The sequence below is a fragment of the Oncorhynchus gorbuscha genome, linkage group LG11, assembly GCF_021184085.1.
Source record: "Oncorhynchus gorbuscha isolate QuinsamMale2020 ecotype Even-year linkage group LG11, OgorEven_v1.0, whole genome shotgun sequence".
NCBI lineage: Eukaryota > Metazoa > Chordata > Actinopteri > Salmoniformes > Salmonidae > Oncorhynchus > Oncorhynchus gorbuscha.
The window spans coordinates 43,554,861-43,574,646 of NC_060183.1; the positions used below are offsets into that span (position 1 = coordinate 43,554,861).

At 44.2% G+C, this 19,786-nt stretch overlaps 1 protein-coding gene across 6 annotated transcripts in view; it reads left to right on the top strand.

The window, feature by feature from the left end:
- LOC124048688 (CAP-Gly domain-containing linker protein 1-like) overlaps nt 1-16,767 on the top strand; it is a 33,183-nt gene extending 16,416 nt beyond the window's left edge. For all 6 annotated transcript variants that reach the window (XM_046369707.1, XM_046369711.1, XM_046369706.1 and 3 more), the window contains 6 exons: nt 4,752-4,858; nt 7,375-7,431; nt 15,377-15,464; nt 15,616-15,834; nt 15,996-16,108; nt 16,241-16,767. In XM_046369707.1, the coding sequence (XP_046225663.1) occupies nt 4,752-4,858; nt 7,375-7,431; nt 15,377-15,464; nt 15,616-15,834; nt 15,996-16,108; nt 16,241-16,475 (819 nt within the window). In that variant the 3' untranslated portion in view covers nt 16,476-16,767. The remainder of the gene's footprint in view (nt 1-4,751; nt 4,859-7,374; nt 7,432-15,376; nt 15,465-15,615; nt 15,835-15,995; nt 16,109-16,240) is intronic.
- The last annotated feature ends 3,019 nt before the right edge of the window (nt 16,768-19,786 follow it).

The following is a 19,786-nucleotide window of genomic DNA, read 5'->3' on the forward strand; positions in this document are numbered from 1 at the left end:
ATGTATAACATTTAATACACAGACTAAGTTAGCAAAACAATTGCCCATAAACATTAGTCAAGTTTATCTACATTAAAATAAAGAAAATAAAACACTTTTTTAAAAATCCTAAAATGAATGTAGGCTTATTTAAACGGTTTTGATGGTTATTTTATTTTCATGATGGGCTTCAACCATAACTGTCAGTTACACGGTTATTCAATTACTGTCACAGCCCTAGTAGGATCCTGCATGTGCTTGTCAGTTATATGAAACAACAGTATTGGTCTGAACATACAGACCCAGTGATGGCTATTTTATCGCTTTGAAAAGAAACCTTTGTGATTGGCTGATATCTGAGAGGGAAACTTTATGAAGGGGGATACCTAGTCAGTTGCAACACCGAATGCCTTCAATTGAAATGTGTCTTCCGCATTGAACCCAACCACTCTGAATCAGAGAGGTGCGGGGGGCTGCCATAATCGACATCCACTTCTTTGGCTCCCGGGGAACAGTGGGTTAACTCCTCCCATCAGAACATACCAAGCACTAATTAATTAAGCTTCTCTTGGGAGGGAATTTAACCTGCACACGGACCACAGAGCCCTGACCTGGATCCAGACCATGAAGGACCGGAATTCTCGCATGACCAGGTGGTATCTTGAGCTCCAGCCCTTCAGGTTCTGTTTCCGTCGAGGCAGGAAAATAACATTTTGCGGCGGACTACCTAGCCCGAACCTGGTTGCTTCAGGAGAGGAGGAAGGTAATGTGCCTCCCTGCTCCGTTATCAGCTACGTTAACAATGTGGGTCGACACACAAGTTAACATAGCTGATAATGGAGCAGGGAGGCGCGATGAGTGTGTGTGTGTTAGTGTACCAAACGCTGCCCACGGCCAGTGACGGACTTCTCCGTCACACATACCAAAAGACATATTTCCCCTGGTCAAATGTCCATTGCTCATGTTTCTTTGCCCAAGCAAGTCTCCTCTTCTTATTGATGTCCTTTAGAAGTGGTTTCTTTGCAATAATTCAACCATTAAGGCCTGATTCACACAGTCTCCTCTGAACAGTTGATGTTGAGATGCGTCCGTTACTTGAACTCTGTGAAGCATTTATTTGGGCTGCAATTTCTGAGGCTGGTAACTCTAATGAACTTATCCTCTGCAGCAGAGGTAACTTTGGGTCTTCCTTTCCTGTGGTGGTCCTCATGAGAGCCAGTTTCATCATAGCGCTTGATGGTTTTTGCGACTTCACTTGAAGAAACCTTCAAGGTTTTTGAAATGTTCCAGATTGACTGACCTTCATGCCTTAAAGTAATGATGGACTGTCATTTCTCTTTGCTTATTTTAGCTGTTCTTGCCATATTATGGACTTGGTCTTTTACCAAATAGAGCTATCTTCTGTATACCAACCATACCTTGTCACAACACAACTTATTGGCTCAAACGCATTAACAAGGAAAGAAGTTCCACAAATGAACTTTTAACAAGGCACACCTGTTGATTGAAATGCATTCCAGGTGACTACCTCATGAAGCTGGTTGAGAGAATGCCAAGAGTGTGCAAAGCTGTCATCAAGGCAAAGGGTGGCTACTTTGAAGAATCTGAAATCTGAAATATATTTTGTTTTGTTGATCACTATTTTGGTTACTACATGATTCCATATGTGTTATTTCATAGTTATGTTGTCTTCATTATTATTCTACAATTGTAGAAAATAGTCAAAAATGATGAAAAACCCTGGAATGAGTAGGTGTGTCCAAACTTTTGACTGGTACTGTATAGTTTAAATAAATATTGCCCTGTTGTGCACTTCCGTTAATACCGTATACCCCGGTATGTTACAGAAACAGTATGACGGTATGAAAATCTGGATACCGCCCAACCCTAGTGTGTGTGTGTGACTGTGTGTGTGTGTGTCAGAGAGAGAGAGCGAGAGAGCAGCAGAGGGTGGGTGAGGGAGTAGGAACCAGTTGGGATTTACATAATGAAGGCGCTGCTCCTCGCTTTAGTACACGCGACCACGTGTGTGTGAGCTAGCTAGTGAGCGTGTGCCCAGGCAACACACACACACATGCCCTCGCTCTCTTCTCCCTCTCCCCCTCTCTCTCTCTCTGGCGTGCACTGTAGGGGGTGGGAGCTTATGCTTTATTGATGGGGAGTCTGCGTTAGTGTGTGTGCTACTGGGAGAGACCACTGGGGAAAGATAGGGTACAGTATTGAGACTAGGAGAGATAGGGACTGCTCTGCCACTGGGACAGACAGTCTAGAGACCAGTACTGGGAGAGAGCGAGAACTCTGACAGAGGGACCATGCTGTAGGGTAGAGCAGTGGATGTGGCTGCTCTGCACCGGGGCTATCCAGGCACAATCTACTCTCACTACCAGGTAAACACAGCTGTTCTGTTCCTCGCACAGCAGGTTTCTTACATGTTTGTTTCATCTTTCAAATGGACTGGGGATGTTTTAGCTGATTTTCTTTTTGAGCCTGTATTTCAAGCTGTGTTCCAGCTGTTCGGGGAGGATTTGTTCTTGAGTGGTAATTGAGGGAGGATGAGTGAGGATTTGAATCTGAAAGTGCAGGAGGTTACTGATTTAGATGGTTGTATTTTCAGGAAGAGAGATGGTCGTTTGCGGCCTTTGGGACTGAGGATGCGCGCTTAAGTTTGCTGTCTGGTTGTTTGTATGCTGTCGGCTGTGTGTGTGCGTGTATTCTAGTATGCTATGGATATGGAGTCTGTCTTCAGACGGATGTTATTAGATTATCCGGTCTAACATTGCTGTGTTCTTGTTCGACTAGTATCCTCTGAGGATACTAGTCGAACATCTGTCACAAACACAAACAAACTGTGAAATGTCCCAGTGTCAGAGCAGCATCCTCAATCTGACTGCTTCAAATCAGGCTACAAGAGTACGGAGGTCGACTTCTCTGCATGTTGTGTGCGTTTGTTAGTATGTGACACCTCCGTGGACTAGTTCAGGGTTCTGTCATGTAAACCGATCCGGGTCGGGTCCTGTTTGATTGACATGGAGTACAGCCCCCGACCACAGCTCTGCGTAGACTTTAGCATATTTATTTTATGCTAATAAGGTGAATTTATTGACTTACAGAAGGCCTAGTCAACATATAAAAAACTATTTCTTCACCAGAAGAGCAACTTGGCTGATAAACATGATTTTTTTTGGGCACTTGGGTCCAATCGGGTTGGGTCTAGGTCTGGTTGTCGTCGGGTCCGTTCGGGTCCGGGTCAACTTTTTGGACGCGAGAATATCTGTACTCTTAAAGCATCCTGGATCAGTTACTCACATGTCAACCAGATACAGATACTGTAGAGATGATAATAACTTTGGCAAAATGTGCAACACGACACACAGCACATGACTTACAGTAAGAGATTGCATTTAGGATTGTGCTGCATCTGCCATGGATCGGTTTCTCACATGTAAAGCCAGATGATTGGAGATTAAAAACAAAAAAATACACTAGAAATATATCTACTTTATGTTAGAACGCAACCGAACAGACAGCACGTGAGCACATGACTTACCATGGCAATCCACCAGGGGACTTTTTTAATTCCGTGTCGGCAGCAGTACTTTAGCAAAGAAAAAACATTGATTCCGAAGCCGTGTTTCTGTCCAGTAAATGAATTATTGACATGGTCACACGCACACACATACTGCACACTGCCACAATGGGACTCTAGTCCAGGGGAAGCATAGCAACAGAAGAGGGGTTGTTCATTGCTAGTCAACATGTCCTCTCTTCTCTGGTGGAAGTTTCCACTTGTTTACCTGACATCCCCTTCGGATGTCACGATGCCCAGATTCTTTTCTGTGATATGTTGTCTTTGACAAGTACAAGAGTTCATTTGAATACAAATCCTAGAAACAAAGATTTCGCATCCCACTAGCTATTTTTATGCCATATTGTTTAGAAATAGGAGTGGGAGTAAGAACAAACAGAATGCTTAAAAGGATTTAAAGTTTGACTCGTGATTTGGACGCTCATCGTTTGATCCCCCCCTGCTGCTGTCCCTTTAGAAATGAACATGATCTTTTCAGTCATTATCATCATCTCTGCATGGTCTCTAATGCCTCAGAGGATCCATCTCCTCCCAAATGGTGATTTAAGTGGCGATGCCAAGTCTCACATACAGTTTATCTACACATGATTTTTATTCTGATGAGCTGGGAATAAAGAAACGAAATAATACTTAGTCATGGACATTGGCGCTAGAAGTAGGGAAACGGAGATATCTAGTTAGCTGCATGCATTCAACCGAAATGTGTCTTCCACATTTAACCCAACTCCTCTGAATCAGAGAGGTACAGGGGACTGCCTTAATCAACATCTGGGAGCAGTTGTTTTGTGGGTTAACTGCCTTGCTCAAGGGCAGAACGGACAATTCTTCCAGCTTGAGGATTCAAACCAGTGACCATTCGGTTACTGACCCAACCCTCTTAACTTCTAGGCTACCTGCCGCCCAGGCGAAGTGATTTAATCCCTCACACACTTATGTCTCTGTGCGTAGGTTTGGCAGACAGTTTATACGATGAGTAATGGTGTTGGTCTTTGTGCACCGAGGAAACGGCTGTTTCAGTGGAGCAACACGGCAGTGTGTCTTCCTGTTAATGTTCGCGACTAAGACTGTTAGAGAGGCGTGAAGAAGAGACGGCTTTATCTGTTTACTGTTTACTGTGTGTCTAAGTCTCTCTCTCTCTCTCCCTCCTCCTTTCATCCTTCCCTTCCACCCGTGTATCATTTCCCAGCTCGAGGCGCTGAAACAGCAGAATTCCAAATTCCAGGAAGAACTCAGTCTCTCGCAGGAGCGGAGCAGCACGCAAAACCAGCGCATCGGAAATCTGTGCAAGGAAATGTGAGTGCGACCGAAGGTTATTATGCTTGCTCTTCGGGGGTGATCTAATCTGTGTGTGAATGGCTGAAACCAGCATATTGGAATGTTCAAGGGAATGTTCAAGGGGATGTTCAAGGGAATGTTCAAGGGAATGTTCAAGGGAATGTTCAAGGGAAAAGGGGAATTCCATGCATGGACGTGAGTATGTCTGATGGTTGGTTCCTCAGCTGATACTGTGGTATTCAGCGTTCAAATTATGCATTGACTACAAGCTGGCCCTCGAAATAGACAGTCGACCAACATGTCAGCTTCTTTGGATCCAGAAGACACAGGAGGATTGTATGCTCTGTGGCTCTGTGGTGTTTCAGCGTGCGTGTAAAGACCAGCACATCAGAAGCCTGTGCAGGGAAACGTGAGAGAGGCTCATATCAAAGTCTTACTCAAATAAGACATAGACTTATATATTTAACTCGCTCATGCCGTTTAGTCAGAGAGAGAGAGAGAGAGGGGTACAGTTCACTCTTAAAGCCAGTTTGTGACACCTGTGCGGGATCATGATATGCGAAGTGTAGTCTTCTGGTATTAGAATGGTTGTTGATGTATCCCTAAAACCCAGTAGCCAGTGATGATGAAATACGTCCCTCTTATTAGACAGCAGTATGCTAAGTACAGCTGCAGTATGTCGGGAGAAAGACTGGGCTCCTCTCTTTGTTATGGTGAGCGTCATGCATGACCTAGGGTTCTATTTATAGGTCTGTGTGTGTGTGTGCATGAGTGGATGTGTGTGTGTACATGTGCGTGTGCATCGGTCTCTGACGTGGGATTGACGTGACAGGCTGAATGACAGCAACTACTTTATTATTCACTTTGTCCTGATTTCACTATTCTCTCCTCTTCTTCACTCATCTTCCTCCATCCTTTTAGACACAAGCGTTCCTCTTTCCTTCCGTCCATCAGAGACTAGGGAGTGTTACATAATCACAGCCTCTTCTCCTCGAACCGCTTGCCTCCAACATGGCCACTCCATGGGTCTCATAACCTCCATGACGTGTGCATTCGCGCGTGTCTGCAAGAGCGAGTATGCTGGCGTGTGTGTGTGTGTGTGTGAGAGTGGGAGCAGCTTTGTGCTGCCGGAGACATCTCGTCTGGGAGAACAGCTGCATCCGACCCAGTCAGTTCTCTGATCTTTGTGTGTGTTTTGGCTGAATTGGTCTGTATTATATAGTCTATGGTTATTTTATTGTATACTCTCTAAGGAGTAGAGTGCCTTTTCACTTCTCCCAGGTTACAACCTTTGGGAGTGTGTGCGCGTGTTAAATATCAGCCTCTCATATCTCGCTTGATATTTGGCAGTCTGGGCCACGTACATAGGCTTACGGTACGTGGTCTTCAGATTGCAGGCCTGCAAGAGTATAGCAAAACAACTGGTACTGCTCTGTTTCAGCTGATATGGGCAGCCTAGCTGTGTGGAGGAGAAGGTACTGCTCTGTTTCAGCTGATATGGGCAGCCTAGCTGTGTGGAGGAGAAGGTACTGCCCTGTTTCAGCTGATATGGGCAGCCTAGCTGTGTGGAGAAGGTACTGCTCTGTTTCAGCCATTAAGGGCAGCCTAGCTGCTCTGTTTCAGCCTAGCTGTGTGGAAGAGAAGGTACTGCTCTGTTTCAGCCATTAAGGGCAGCCTAGCTGTGTGGAGGAGAAGGTACTGCTCTGTTTCAGCTGATATGGGCAGCCTAGCTGTGTGGAAGAGAAGGTACTGCTCTGTTTCAGCTGATATGGGCAGCCTAGCTGTGTGGAGGAGAAGGTACTGCTCTGTTTCAGCTGATATGGGCAGCCTAGCTGTGTGGAGGAGAAGGTACTGCTCTGTTTCAGCTGATATGGGCAGCCTAACTGTGTGGAGGAGAAGGTGCTTTTATTTTCCTTAACTGTCCTTGCATCAACAACCTTTGAAATATTTGAATCCTTTATAATGTGATGTTATTTGTGGATTCAAATCAAGTATTTTTAAACGTGTGTGTGTGTCTGTGACTGATGCTTTAGAGTGTGGTCAATGTGATTATGCCTCAGTTGGACACACAGAAGGTGATTTAGACTGGCCCATTTGCCACACATACTGAGAGTTGGACATGACCTTTACACTCATCACTACTTAGCCATGACAACCTTTACTTTATACCCATACCAACATCACAGCCAAGCAGAGATACTCTGTGCTATAAATGTATTTTTTATTTATCTATACATTTGTTATCATTGATGTTGAACACATTCTGATGGTCCTTTATTAGAAAGTGCCTCTAGATATGAATTATGTTGATTGTTATTGAGTCTCACAAATGTTGACTGACACTGAAAAGCAACTCACCCTCGCCCTTCTCTCTTTCTCTCTCTCTCTCTCTCCTCTCTCTCTCTCTCTCTCTCTCTCTCTCTCTCTCTCTCTCTCTCTCGCCCTTCTTCTTCTCTCGCTCCCTTCTCTCTTCTCTCTCTCTCTCTCTCTCTCTCTCTCCCCTCTCTCTCTTGCTCTCCTTCCATCTCTCTCAGTGAGGAACTGAAGCTGAACAGTCATAAGTCTCAGTACCAGCAAGACATGAAAGACAGGTAAAACATTTATTACACATTCATTATAGTATTTATAACACATTTATTACACATTCATTATAGTATTTATAACACAATTTATTACACATTCATTATAGTATTTATAACACATTTATTACACATTCATTATAGTATTTATAACACAATTTATTACACATTCATTATAGTATTTATAACACAATTTATTACACATTCATTATAGTATTTATAACACAATTTATTCGCTGCTGCCTTGGGAAGATAGCTGAGTGTAAACATATTGCACCATACATCTGCTGCCTTGGGAAGATAACTGAGTGTAAACATACTGCACCATGCATCTGCTGCCTTGGGAAGATAGCTGAGTGTAAACATATTGCACCATACATCTGCTGCCTTGGGAAGATAACTGAGTGTAAACATACTGCACCATGCATCTGCTGCCTTGGGAAGATAACTGAGTGTAAACATATTGCACCATACATCTGCTGCCTTGGGAAGATAACTGAGTGTAAACATACTGCACCATGCATCTGCTGCCTTGGGAAGATAACTGAGTGTAAACATACTGCACCATGCATCTGCTGCCTTGGGAAGATAACTGAGTGTAAACATATTGCACCATGCATCTGCTGCCTTGGGAAGATAACTGAGTGTAAACATATTGCACCATGCATCTGCTGCCTTGGGAAGATAACTGAGTGTAAACATATTGCACCATGCATCTGCTGCCTTGGGAAGATAACTGAGTGTAAACATACTGCACCATGCATCTGCTGCCTTGGGAAGATAGCTGAGTGTAAACATATTGCACCATGCATCTGCTGCCTTGGGAATATAACTGAGTGTAAACATATTGCACAATGCATCTGCTGCCTTGGGAATATAACTGAGTGTAAACATATTGCACCATGCATCTGCTGTCTTGGGAATATAACTGAGTGTAAACATATTGCACCATGCATCTGCTGCCTTGGGAATATAACTGAGTGTAAACATATTGCACCATGCATCTGCTGCCTTGGGAATATAACTGAGTGTAAACATATTGCACCATGCATCTGCTGCCTTGGGAATATAACTGAGTGTAAACATATTGCACCATGCATCTGCTGCCTTGGGAAGATAACTGAGTGTAAACATACTGCACCATGCATCTGCTGCCTTGGGAAGATAACTGAGTGTAAACATACTGCACCATGCATCTGCTGCCTTGGGAAGATAACTGAGTGTAAACATATTGCACCATACATCTGCTGCCTTGGTACAGTTTATTTTCTATATCCATTAATGATTGACTTCAGTGTGTCTGATAGTGGAAGAAAAAATAAATGTATTTGTCACATACACATGGTTAGCAGATGTTAATGCGAGTGTAGCGAAATGCTTGTGATTCTAGTTCCGACAATGCAGTAATAACCAACAAGTAATCTAACTAACAATTCCAAAACTACTGTCTTATACACACAAGTGTAAGGGGATAAAGTACATAAAGATATATGAATGAGTGATGGTACAGACAGGCATAGGCAAGATACAGTAGATGGTATCGAGTACAGTATATACATATGAGATGAGTATGTAAACAAAGTGGCATAGTTAAAGTGGCTAGTGATACATGTATTACATAAAGATGCAGTAGATGATATAGAGTACAGTATATACGTATACATATGAGATGAATTTACATTTACATTTAAGTCATTTGGCAGACGCTCTTATCCAGAGCGACTTACAAATTGGTGCATTCACCTTATGACATCCAGTGGAACAGTCACTTTACAATAGTGCATCTAAATCTTAAAGGGGGGGGGTGAGAGGGATTACTTATCCTATCCTAGGTATTCCTTAAAGAGGTGGGGTTTCAGGTGTCTCCGGAAGGTGGTGATTGACTCCGCTGTCCTGGCGTCGTGAGGGAGTTTGTTCCACCATTGGGGGGTCAGAGCAGCGAACAGTTTTGACTGGGCTGAGCGGGAGCTGTACTTCCTCAGTGGTAGGGAGGCGAGCAGGCCAGAGGTGGATGAACGCAGTGCCCTTGTTTGGGTGTAGGGCCTGATCAGAGCCTGGAGGTACTGAGGTGCCGTTCCCCTCACAGCTCCGTAGGCAAGCACCATGGTCTTGTAGCGGATGCGAGCTTCAACTGGAAGCCAGTGGAGAGAACGGAGGAGCGGGGTGACGTGAGAGAACTTGGGAAGGTTGAACACCAGACGGGCTGCGGCATTCTGGATGAGTTGAAGGGGTTTAATGGCACAGGCAGGGAGCCCAGCCAACAGCGAGTTGCAGTAATCCAGACGGGAGATGACAAGTGCCTGGATTAGGACCTGCGCCGCTTCCTGTGTGAGGCAGGGTCGTACTCTGCGGATGTTGTAGAGCATGAACCTACAGGAACGGGCCACCGCCTTGATGTTGGTTGAGAACGACAGGGTGTTGTCCAGGATCACGCCAATGTTCTTGGCGCTCTGGGAGGAGGACACAATGGAGTTGTCAACCGTGATGGCGAGATCATGGAACGGGCAGTCCTTCCCCGGGAGGAAGAGCAGCTCCGTCTTGCCGAGGTTCAGCTTGAGGTGGTGATCCGTCATCCACACTGATATGTCTGCCAGACATGCAGAGATGCGATTCGCCACCTGGTCATCAGAAGGGGGAAAGGAGAAGATTAATTGTGTGTCGTCTGCATAGCAATGATAGGAGAGACCATGTGAGGTTATGACAGAGCCAAGTGACTTGGTGTATAGCGAGAATAGGAGAGGGCCTAGAACAGAGCCCTGAATAATGTAGGGTATGTAAACATTATATTAGGTAGCATTGTTTAAAGTGGCTAGTGATATATTTTACATCATTTCCCATCAATTCCCATTATTAATGTAAATGTAATGTAAATGTAAATTATTAAAGTGGCTGGAGTTGAGTCAGTGTGTTGGCAGCAGCCACTCAATGTTAGTGGTGGCTGTTTAACAGTCTGATGGCCTTGAGATAGAAGCTGTTTTTCAGTCTCTCGGTCCCAGCTTTGATGCACCTGTACTGACCTCGCCTTCTGGATGATAGTGGGGTGAACAGGCAGTGGCTCGGGTGGTTGTTGTCCTTGATGATCTTTATGGCCTTCCTGTAACATCGGGTGGTGTAGGTGTCCTGGAGGGCAGGTAGTTTGCCCCCGGTGATGCGTTGTGCAGACCTCACTACCCTCTGGAGAGCCTTATGGTTGTGGGCGGAGCAGTTGCCGTACCAGGCGGTGATACAGCCCGCCAGGATGCTCTCGATTGTGCATCTGTAGAAGTGTATGGATAGTGTATACAGTGCATTCGGAAAGTAATCAGACCCCTTGACTTTTTCCACGTTTTGTTACGTTACAGTCACCCCCAAAACCAATTCTTTCTTTGGCCGCCTCTCCTTCCAGTTCTCTGCTGCCAATGACTGGAACCAACTACAAAAATCTCTGAAACTGGAAACACTTATCTCCCTCACTAGCTTTAAGCACCAACTGTCAGAGCAGCTCACAGATTACTGCACCTGTACATAGCCCACCTATAATTTAACCCAAACAACTACCTCTTTCCCAACTGTATTTAATTTATTTATTTATTTTGCTCCTTTGCACCCCATTATTTTTATTTCTACTTTGCACATTCTTCCATTGCAAAACTACCATTCCAGTGTTTTACTTGCTATATTGTATTTACTTTGCCACCATGGCCTTTTTTGCCTTTACCTCCCTTCTCACCTCATTTGCTCACATTGTATATAGACTTGTTTATACTGTATTATTGACTGTATGTTTGTTTTACTCCATGTGTAACTCTGTGTCGTTGTATCTGTCGAATTGCTTTGCTTTATCTTGGCCAGGTCGCAATTGTAAATGAGAACTTGTTCTCAACTTGCCTACCTGGTTAAATAAAGGTGAAATAAAAATAAAATAAATAAAACAGCCTTATTAAAAAATACCCCAAAATGATAAAGCAAAAACTGGTTTTTAGAAATGTTTGCAAATCTATGTTCTGTCACGCCTTGGTCATTGTATCTTGTGTTTTTGTTATATGTTTGGGTAGGCCAGGGTGTGACATGGGTTTATATGTTGTATTTCGTATTGGGGTTTGTATTTATTGGGAGTGTGTATTTTTAGGGGTGTGTCTAGTTAGGCTTGGCTGCCTGAGGCGATTCCTAATTGGAGTCAGCTGATTCTCGTTGTCTCGGATTGGGAACCGTATTTAGGGAGCCTGAGTGCGCGTTGTATTTCCTGGGTGATTGTACCTGTCTCTGTGTTAGTCACCAGATAGGCTGTAATTAGTTTCACTCGTTTGTTGTTTTCGTATTTTCAGTTAAAAGTCATGAGTAACCTACACGCTGCATTTCGGTCTGACTCTCTTCAAACAACAGACGAACTTCGTTACACTCAGTACTTTGTTAAAGCACCTTTGTCTGTGATTACAGCCTTGAGTCTTCTTGGGTATGACTCTATAAACTTGGCACATCTGTATTTAGGGAGTTTCTCCCATTCTTCTCTGCAGATCCTCTTAAGCTCTGTCAGGTTGGATGGGGAGTGTCGCTGCACAGCTATTTTCAGCTCTCTCCAGAGATGTTCGATTGGGTTCAAGTCCGGGCTCTGGCTGGGCCACTCAAGAACATTCAGAGACTTGTCCCGAAGCCACTCCTGTGTTGTCTTGGCTGTGTGCTTAGGGTCGTTGTCCTGTTGGTAGGTGACCCTTCGCCTCAGTCTGAGGTCCTAAGAGCTTTGGAGCAGGTTTTCCTCAAGGATCTCTGTGTACTTTGCTCCGTTCATCTTTCCCTCAATCCTGACTGGTCACCACAACATGATGCTGCCTCCACCATGTTTCGCTGTAGGGATGGTTCAAGGTTTCCTCCAGCCGTGACGCTTGACATTCAGGCCAAAGAGTTCAATCGTGGTTTCATCAGACCAGATAATATTGTTTCTCATGGTCTAAGAGTCCTTTAGGTACCTTTTGGCAAACTCCAAGTGGGCTATCTATATGTGCCTTTTACTGAGGATTGTCTTCCGTCTGACCACTCTACCATAAAGGCCTGATTGGTGGAGTGCTGCAGAGATGGTTGTCCTTCTGGAAGGTTCTCCCATCTCCACAGAGGAACTCTTGAGCTCTGTCAGAGTGACCATTGGGTTCTTGGTCACCTCCCCGATTAAGGCCCCTCTCCCCTGATTGCTCAGTTTGGCCTGGTGGACACTTCTAGGAAGAGTATTGGTGTTTCCAAACTTCTTCCAATTAAGAATGATGGCGGCCACTGTGTTCTTGGGGACCTTCAATGCTGCAGACATTTTCTGGTACCTTTCCCCAGATCTGTGCCTCGACACAATCCTGTATTCGAGCTCTACTAACAATTTGTTCGACCTCATGGGTTGGTTTTTGCTCTGATATGCACCGTCAACTATGGGACCTTATATAGACCAGTGTGTGCCTTTCCAAATCATGTCCAATCAATTGAATTTACCACAGGTAGACTCCAATCAAGTTGTAGAGACATCTCAAGGATGATCAATGGAAACAGGATGCACCTGAGCTCAATTTCGAGTCTCATAGAAAAGGGTCTGAACACTTATGTAAATAAGGTATTTCTGTTATTTCAAAACATTTTTTTTTATCTGTTTTTGCTTTGTCATTATGGGGTATTGTATGTAGATTGATTAAGAAAAAAACGATTTAATCTATTTTAGAACAGAACCATTGTCCTGCTGAAGCTGAAGCGCAGCTGGGTCAGGCAGGAAGACAATGATCCAAAACACACAATCAAGTCTACATGAAAATGGCTAAAAAGCAACAAATTAGAAGTTTTGTAATGGCCTTGTAAGGACCGACACCGGAGACGAGAAGAAGGTACAGGGAGAGCAAGTCAGAAACAGCGTCAGCACACGGATACACAATGACAAATGACGATCACAGCAGCAGGGAACAGAGCTGGGGAACTGACAAATATAATAATATTATAGGTAATAAACAGGTGATTGAGTCCAATAATCGCTGATGTGTGTGACGGGGCAACATGCGTAATGATGGTGGCAGGAGTGCGCAATGCTGGGGAGCCCGGCGCCCTCGAGCTCAGGCGTGACAGGTCTAGTCAAAATCCACACCTAATCCCAATTGAGATGTTGTGGCATAACTTGAAACGAGCCAATCATGCTTGGAGTTAAAGCAGAAATTCCTCCACAGCGATGTGAGAGACTGATCATCAACTACAGGAAGTGTTTGGTTGCAGTCATTGCAGCTAAAGGTGGCACATCCAGTTATAGAGTGTAAGTGGGCAATTACTTTTTCACACAGGGGAATTGTGTGTTGCATAACTTTCTTCATTAAATAACTAAAATGAGTGTCCATTTGTTTTGTTATTTGTCAACTTAAGTTCCCTGTATCTAATATTAGGTTTTGGTTGAAGATCTGCTAACATTCAGTATCAAAAATATGCAAAAAATAGGGAAAATCAGAAAGGGGGCAAATACTTTTTCACGGCACTGTACATCCCTTTACTAACACTAGTAATGAGAGGAGAGATGGAGGGAAGAAATGAAAGGAATGTTGAAGGGGAGAGGAGGTAGAGGAGAAGAAGTTGGGGGTGGAGAAGAGAGGAGAGGAAATGGGAGGAGACGAGAGGAGCAGAAGAGGTGGGAGTTTGGCATCAGAAAGGTTATTTAAACCAAGAGAGAGATGATGATAGCCTGAGGAAGGGTTATGTAGAGCAGGACTAATCAGTCAGGAGAGATCAGGGGATAACTACCTTTTCAGGTGAATGTTTCGCAGTCAGACAGTCAGAAAAGAGACGTTATTCAGCAGCACTAATCCCTAGAAAAGTAGGCTATATATCTAGACTAGCATCTGTAGTAAAGACTTTGTTTAGGGGAAGACATCCAAGCTACATCTTTTGTGATTAACATGCTGACCAGAGAGCTCGCGTGCATGTTGATTTTGTCCAACCACACCAGACGCCATCAGGACACGCAGGTTGAAGTATCAAAACGAACTCTGAACCAAATATATTAATTTGGGGACAGGTCGAAAAGCATTTAACATTTATGTCAATTTAGCTAGCTAGCATGCTGTTGCTAGCTAATTTGTCCTGGGATATAAACATTGGGATGGTATTTTACCTGAAATGCACAAGCTCCTCTACTCCGTTAATTAATCCACAGATAAAAGGGTCAAAGTTAGTTTCTAGTAATCTCTCCACCTTCAGTGGTCTTCTTCTTCGGACTTTATACAGCGGTTGGCAACCAACTTTAAGGTGCATCACCACCACCAACTGGACTGGAGTGTGGACCTCAATTCATCGTTCAATCTCCCAAGTGGGTATATGCTCCTAAAAACCAATGAGGAGATGGGAGAGGCAGGACTTGCAGCGAGTGAAGCTTCACAAATATAACCAAGTTCTATTTTAGCGCCTGGTTTCGCAGATGCTCGTTGATGTGCGCAAAATGATTGAATAACATGTATGTATACATTTATTTTGCAACGCATCCGACGCGAGCTGTGTGGTCAGCATATGGTTAAGGTTGTTGTTGTTCCATGTGGATGTATTGGATCATGAGACCCCAGGCAGGGTAATGCCATCAACCTTCGGGTTCCACAGACAGGTTATTCACTGTGTTCTGAATCCTGCTAATGGTTTTCATGTCAAGTTGGATTTCAACATCTGGATTTGTGATGTTCTTTCAAACGTTGGCCCTAAACTTCCCAATGTTGTTATTGAGAAAGAGCTAGCTTCACTAGTCTTTCGTGATCCTTGTTCCAACGCCTTGACTATCACAACTATTGTGTGAAGTATTTGATTATTTATTGTAAAATCAAAAGTTTAAAACATTGCAGTCAGAGACCTTCATCAGGCAGAAGTTTCTCACTTTACCCAAAGAGAAATGTATGCGTGCACACACAGTATTGCACTGCTCCTGCCAGTCCCAGTGTGGGTCTGTGAGTTCTGTATTTAGCAGTTCTCTTCCTCTGTTCCCCCCCAGGGAAACTCTATCCAACCAGGAGACAGGGGAGGAGAGAAACTTCCAGAAGACAGATAAGGACAAGGAGCTGGAGACTCTGAGGAATGAGGTAAACATTCACACACAACTCTAGCAGACTGTGGGCCTTTTGATGAAAAATTCAAGAAAACTTGCATTGGGTCCTATGCTTTTTCTCTGGGCTGCCATACAACGGCTGTATCTCTATATTCGTTGAAACCTGTCTCTCTGTCTCCCTCTAGATTGTGGTGCTGCGAGGTGAGAACGTCATGGCCAAGACGCTGCAGTCTGCCGTTGAGGCGCTGGAGAGAGACAAGGCCCAACTACAGGGATGTGTCACCAGCCTGGAGCAGAGGCTCATGGGACAGCAGGCCTCCAAGGGAGGGGACAGTGGAATGCCTTCCTCAGGTGATGCAGTTCTGGACCAGCTGAGAGAAGAGAAGGACTTTGCAGAGGGACAGGTATGATTCGCTATTAGTATTCCAATTGCATCATTTGCTTGTCACTTATACAGTATATAATTTGCATAGATAGATATCTGCACTTCCACCATTGTCTCACAGTCCACCTCACTCTTTCTCATATAAACTTGACTGTGGTCTCGCTTCTCTCCCTCCTTCAGATTAACTTCCTGAACAGTGTGATTGTGGACCTGCAGAGGAAGAACGAGGAGTTGAAGGTGAAGTTGAAGAAGATGGTTCTGGCTGAGTTCAACGGCAATGACGGCACTGACGGGTCAGTCTTATAACATATAACCTCTGAACCCAAACCCCAAACTTAGCCCTCACTTACAGTTGTTGACAGACCCGTCAACATGCAATATTTTGCATTTCCCTAATCACTCTCTCTCGGTCTCTCCCTCTCTAGTTTGGAAGAGTGTGGATCTAAGAAGGACAAGAAGGCTCCTCCTCGTCTGTTCTGTGATATCTGTGACTGTTTCGACCTCCATGACACCGAAGACTGTCCGACCCAGGCCCAGAGCCCTGACTCAGTGCCCCACTCTTCCTTCAAGGGCAAGCCAGCCGACCAGCGGCCGTACTGCGACATCTGTGAGGCCTTTGGTCATTCCACAGAGTCCTGCCAAGATGATCAGACCTTCTAGACTCTCATCCACAGTATCCCACCCCTACCCTGCACAGACCGCCAAACACCGACCAGACTCCCTCTGGGTTTTTATATCGTATTTATGTATGTCACTCACTATCATAGTCCCCTTAGGTAACTCTAAATCCCCCGCTACCTAAGACTCTCCTATGACTTATACTACTTCCTCTCACAAACGTTTCTCTCCTCCCTCACCAACTCTCCTCTCCTCTCTAACTCTCCTCCCTCACCAACTCACCTTTCCTCGCTCTCCTCTCTAACTCTCCTTCCTCACCAACTCTCCTTTCCTCGCTCTCCTCTAACTCTCCTACCTCACCAACTCACCTCTCCTCTCTAACTCTCCTTCCTCACCAACTCTCCCTCCTCCCTCACCAACTCTCCTCTCATCTCTAACTCTCCTTCCTCACCAACTCTCCTCTCTTCTCTAACTCTCCTCCCTCACCAACTCTCCTTTCCTCGCTCTCCTCTCTAACTCTCCTTCCTCACCAACTCTCCTCTCCTTTCTAACTCTCCTCCCTCATCAACTCTCCCTCCTCCCTCACCAACTCTCCTTTCCTCGGCTCTCCTCCCTCTAACCCCCCTCCTCTCTAACTCTCCCCCTCCCTCTCTCTAACTCTCCCCCTCCCTCTCTCTAACTCTCCCTCTCTAACTCTCTCCCTCTCTCTAACTCTCCTCTCTAACTCTCTCTAACTCTCCCTGTTCCTCTCTCTAACTCTCCCCCTCCCTCTCTCCAACTCTCCCCCTCCCTCTCTCCAACTCTCCCCCTCCCTCTCTCCAACTCTCCCCCTCCCTCTGTCCAACTCTCACCCCTCCCTCTCCTCTCTAACTCTCCTCCCTCTAACTCTCCCCCTCCCTCTCTCCAACTCCCCCTCCCTCTCCCCCTCTCCCCCTCTCTCTCCTCTCTAACTCTCCAACTCCCTCTCCGACATGTAATATCCATGTTAGGAACTAAAGGAATTAGTCTTCTGTTATTAGTTCATAAAGGAATCATCTCCTGTTATTAGTTCATAAACAAATCATCTTCTGTTATTAGTTAGTTCTTTAGTTTTTTTGCATACAGCATGGGTTGGGTTTTGACTTCAGTTCTCACAGGAAATAAACTTCCCATATGTAACCAGGCAAGAGGGAAGGCATTTGACGATGCAGACGTACGTGAAGGTGAAGGGCCTGGATGCACCAGAGTGGTTCTCTGCTAATAGCACAATTAATGATGAATGTTTCTCCAACACATTCCTGTCTTTCACATGTCACGTTCCCGAGTCAGTGTGCTGTGTCCAGACCCTGACCTATGTATTTATTTATTTAACCCTTATTTTACCAGGTGAGTTGACTGAGAACACGTTCTCATTTACAGCAACAACCTGGGGAATATAGTTACAGGGGGGGGTGATCCTATGTATGTCCCCTCCACAAAGGGAACAGGGTAATACCACAGGACACACAGTCTACCTGTACTACCAGGTTGTGTTCAGCAGGCACAAAATGATAGAGGACATTTTGGAACTGAGGAGGTATTTTGGGAAATTCTCCACAAAAAAACGCACATGTTGTTTTAATGCCTACTGAACATCAACCTGGTGCTTGTGGCGGGCGCTCATCCGAACTAAGGCAACCGAACGCCAGCCACTTAACTTGTTGCACTACTCACTTTAAAACTCCCTCTTAGAATCCAGGACCCACTTAGAAACTGCCATGCTAAATGAAAAAAACAAACTTGTTGATTTGATAAGAAATGTCGAGACAGGAAACTACCTACTTACTGTCACCTTTTTATGTGCTGCCTGTGTATTTTATGTATTGTCTTTTTATAAACGACCTGTCCTGTAATAGATATATACGTGTACTAGAGCTATGTACTGAAGCACACAGTTTGGATCATATTGAATCGCCCAGTGTAACAAAGCTATGTATGATAGATCTATGTGACTAACCAATGACACCGGCCTTTGTAAATAACCATCAGAGGTTTTCTGAAAAACTAAATGTGCACAATGTGCCATGGAAACAAAAAGGATCTTTTACGTGTATTTTATTTTTCTGCTCTGCATGTTGGACGATAACGATGTACCGACTCCAGGGAACAAACATAACGCACTTGTAATGATGTTATTAACTCTAGAAGCACATTGTGGACTCTTTACTAAGTGACGTGACTGTTTAGTGCACTGTTTTCTATGTTTCAAATAGCATTAAGGCATCGTCTATAAAGGCTTTATAAAGGGTTTGTTCAATCGGTAGACTGTTATAAACCCTTTACAGATGAGTACCCTACTGTAAAGCGGTACTGGTTTTCTATGTTGTGTACAAAAAAAATACAATAAAAACAAATACTCTACATGTAGAATGTTGATTTCCTCTTATCATCTGATGATGTAAGTCATAGTCCAAAAATCAGTAGAGTTGTGTGCTGGAACAAACAACCATATTGCTTACGCCGATCCAATCCATCCTTTCAGATCTACACGGTGTGTCCAATGGGTAGTAGAGATTGTTTCTGGACAAGACTCCTCTCTGCTCAGCCCCCCCTGCCCCCAAACCTACGAACCATACCAGGCTGTTTCCATCTCACCGACCAATAAGTACAAGAACTGCTCATAATTAATTCATCCCCAGATACATTACCCCTGACAGGACGAGGGGAACTGAAATAACCCTCTCCATTTTTCATGAGTTCCTCTCAAATACAACAGAAGGAAAATAGTGTCACTGAAAAACAGGCCCCTAAAAGAGAAGGGGAAGTCTGTAGGGAAGTGTTTGAGTGCCAACTGAAAACCAGTTGTTACCTCAAGATTGCCTTCCCTCGAAGTCTTATGCTTTGTTGCACTCCAATGAGAAGCACATATGCATTAGAAAGATAAATGAGTAGGAAGAATTGGTTCTTTTGACATATAATTCAAATAGAAGAAAATGACCTATGTCGAAGAGTTCTTTAACCTAGTACTTGAGGTAATGAGTCTGAAATCAATGGGCAACAGGAAAGACTCTGGGTAAAATAAATATTTTGGGGCTTTTTATTAATAAAACAAAACCATTGGACATGATCAAATCTGAGCACTAGTGATGGAATAAATAAGTCAAACCAAACCATCAACCTGTACAAGATCATTCTAAACTCAAACAATATGGTCCCAAGAAAACAAGCATCTGACATGTTTCCTCAGCTCTTTATATACACAGTTCATATGAGTTAAACTAGAAGCATTAACCGGTTCAATCAGAATCAAGAATGAAATCTAAAACATAAAAGATATCTAAAAAAAACGGAATGTTGTACATACTTCTCATGTCAATTACGTAGCATCACTAGTA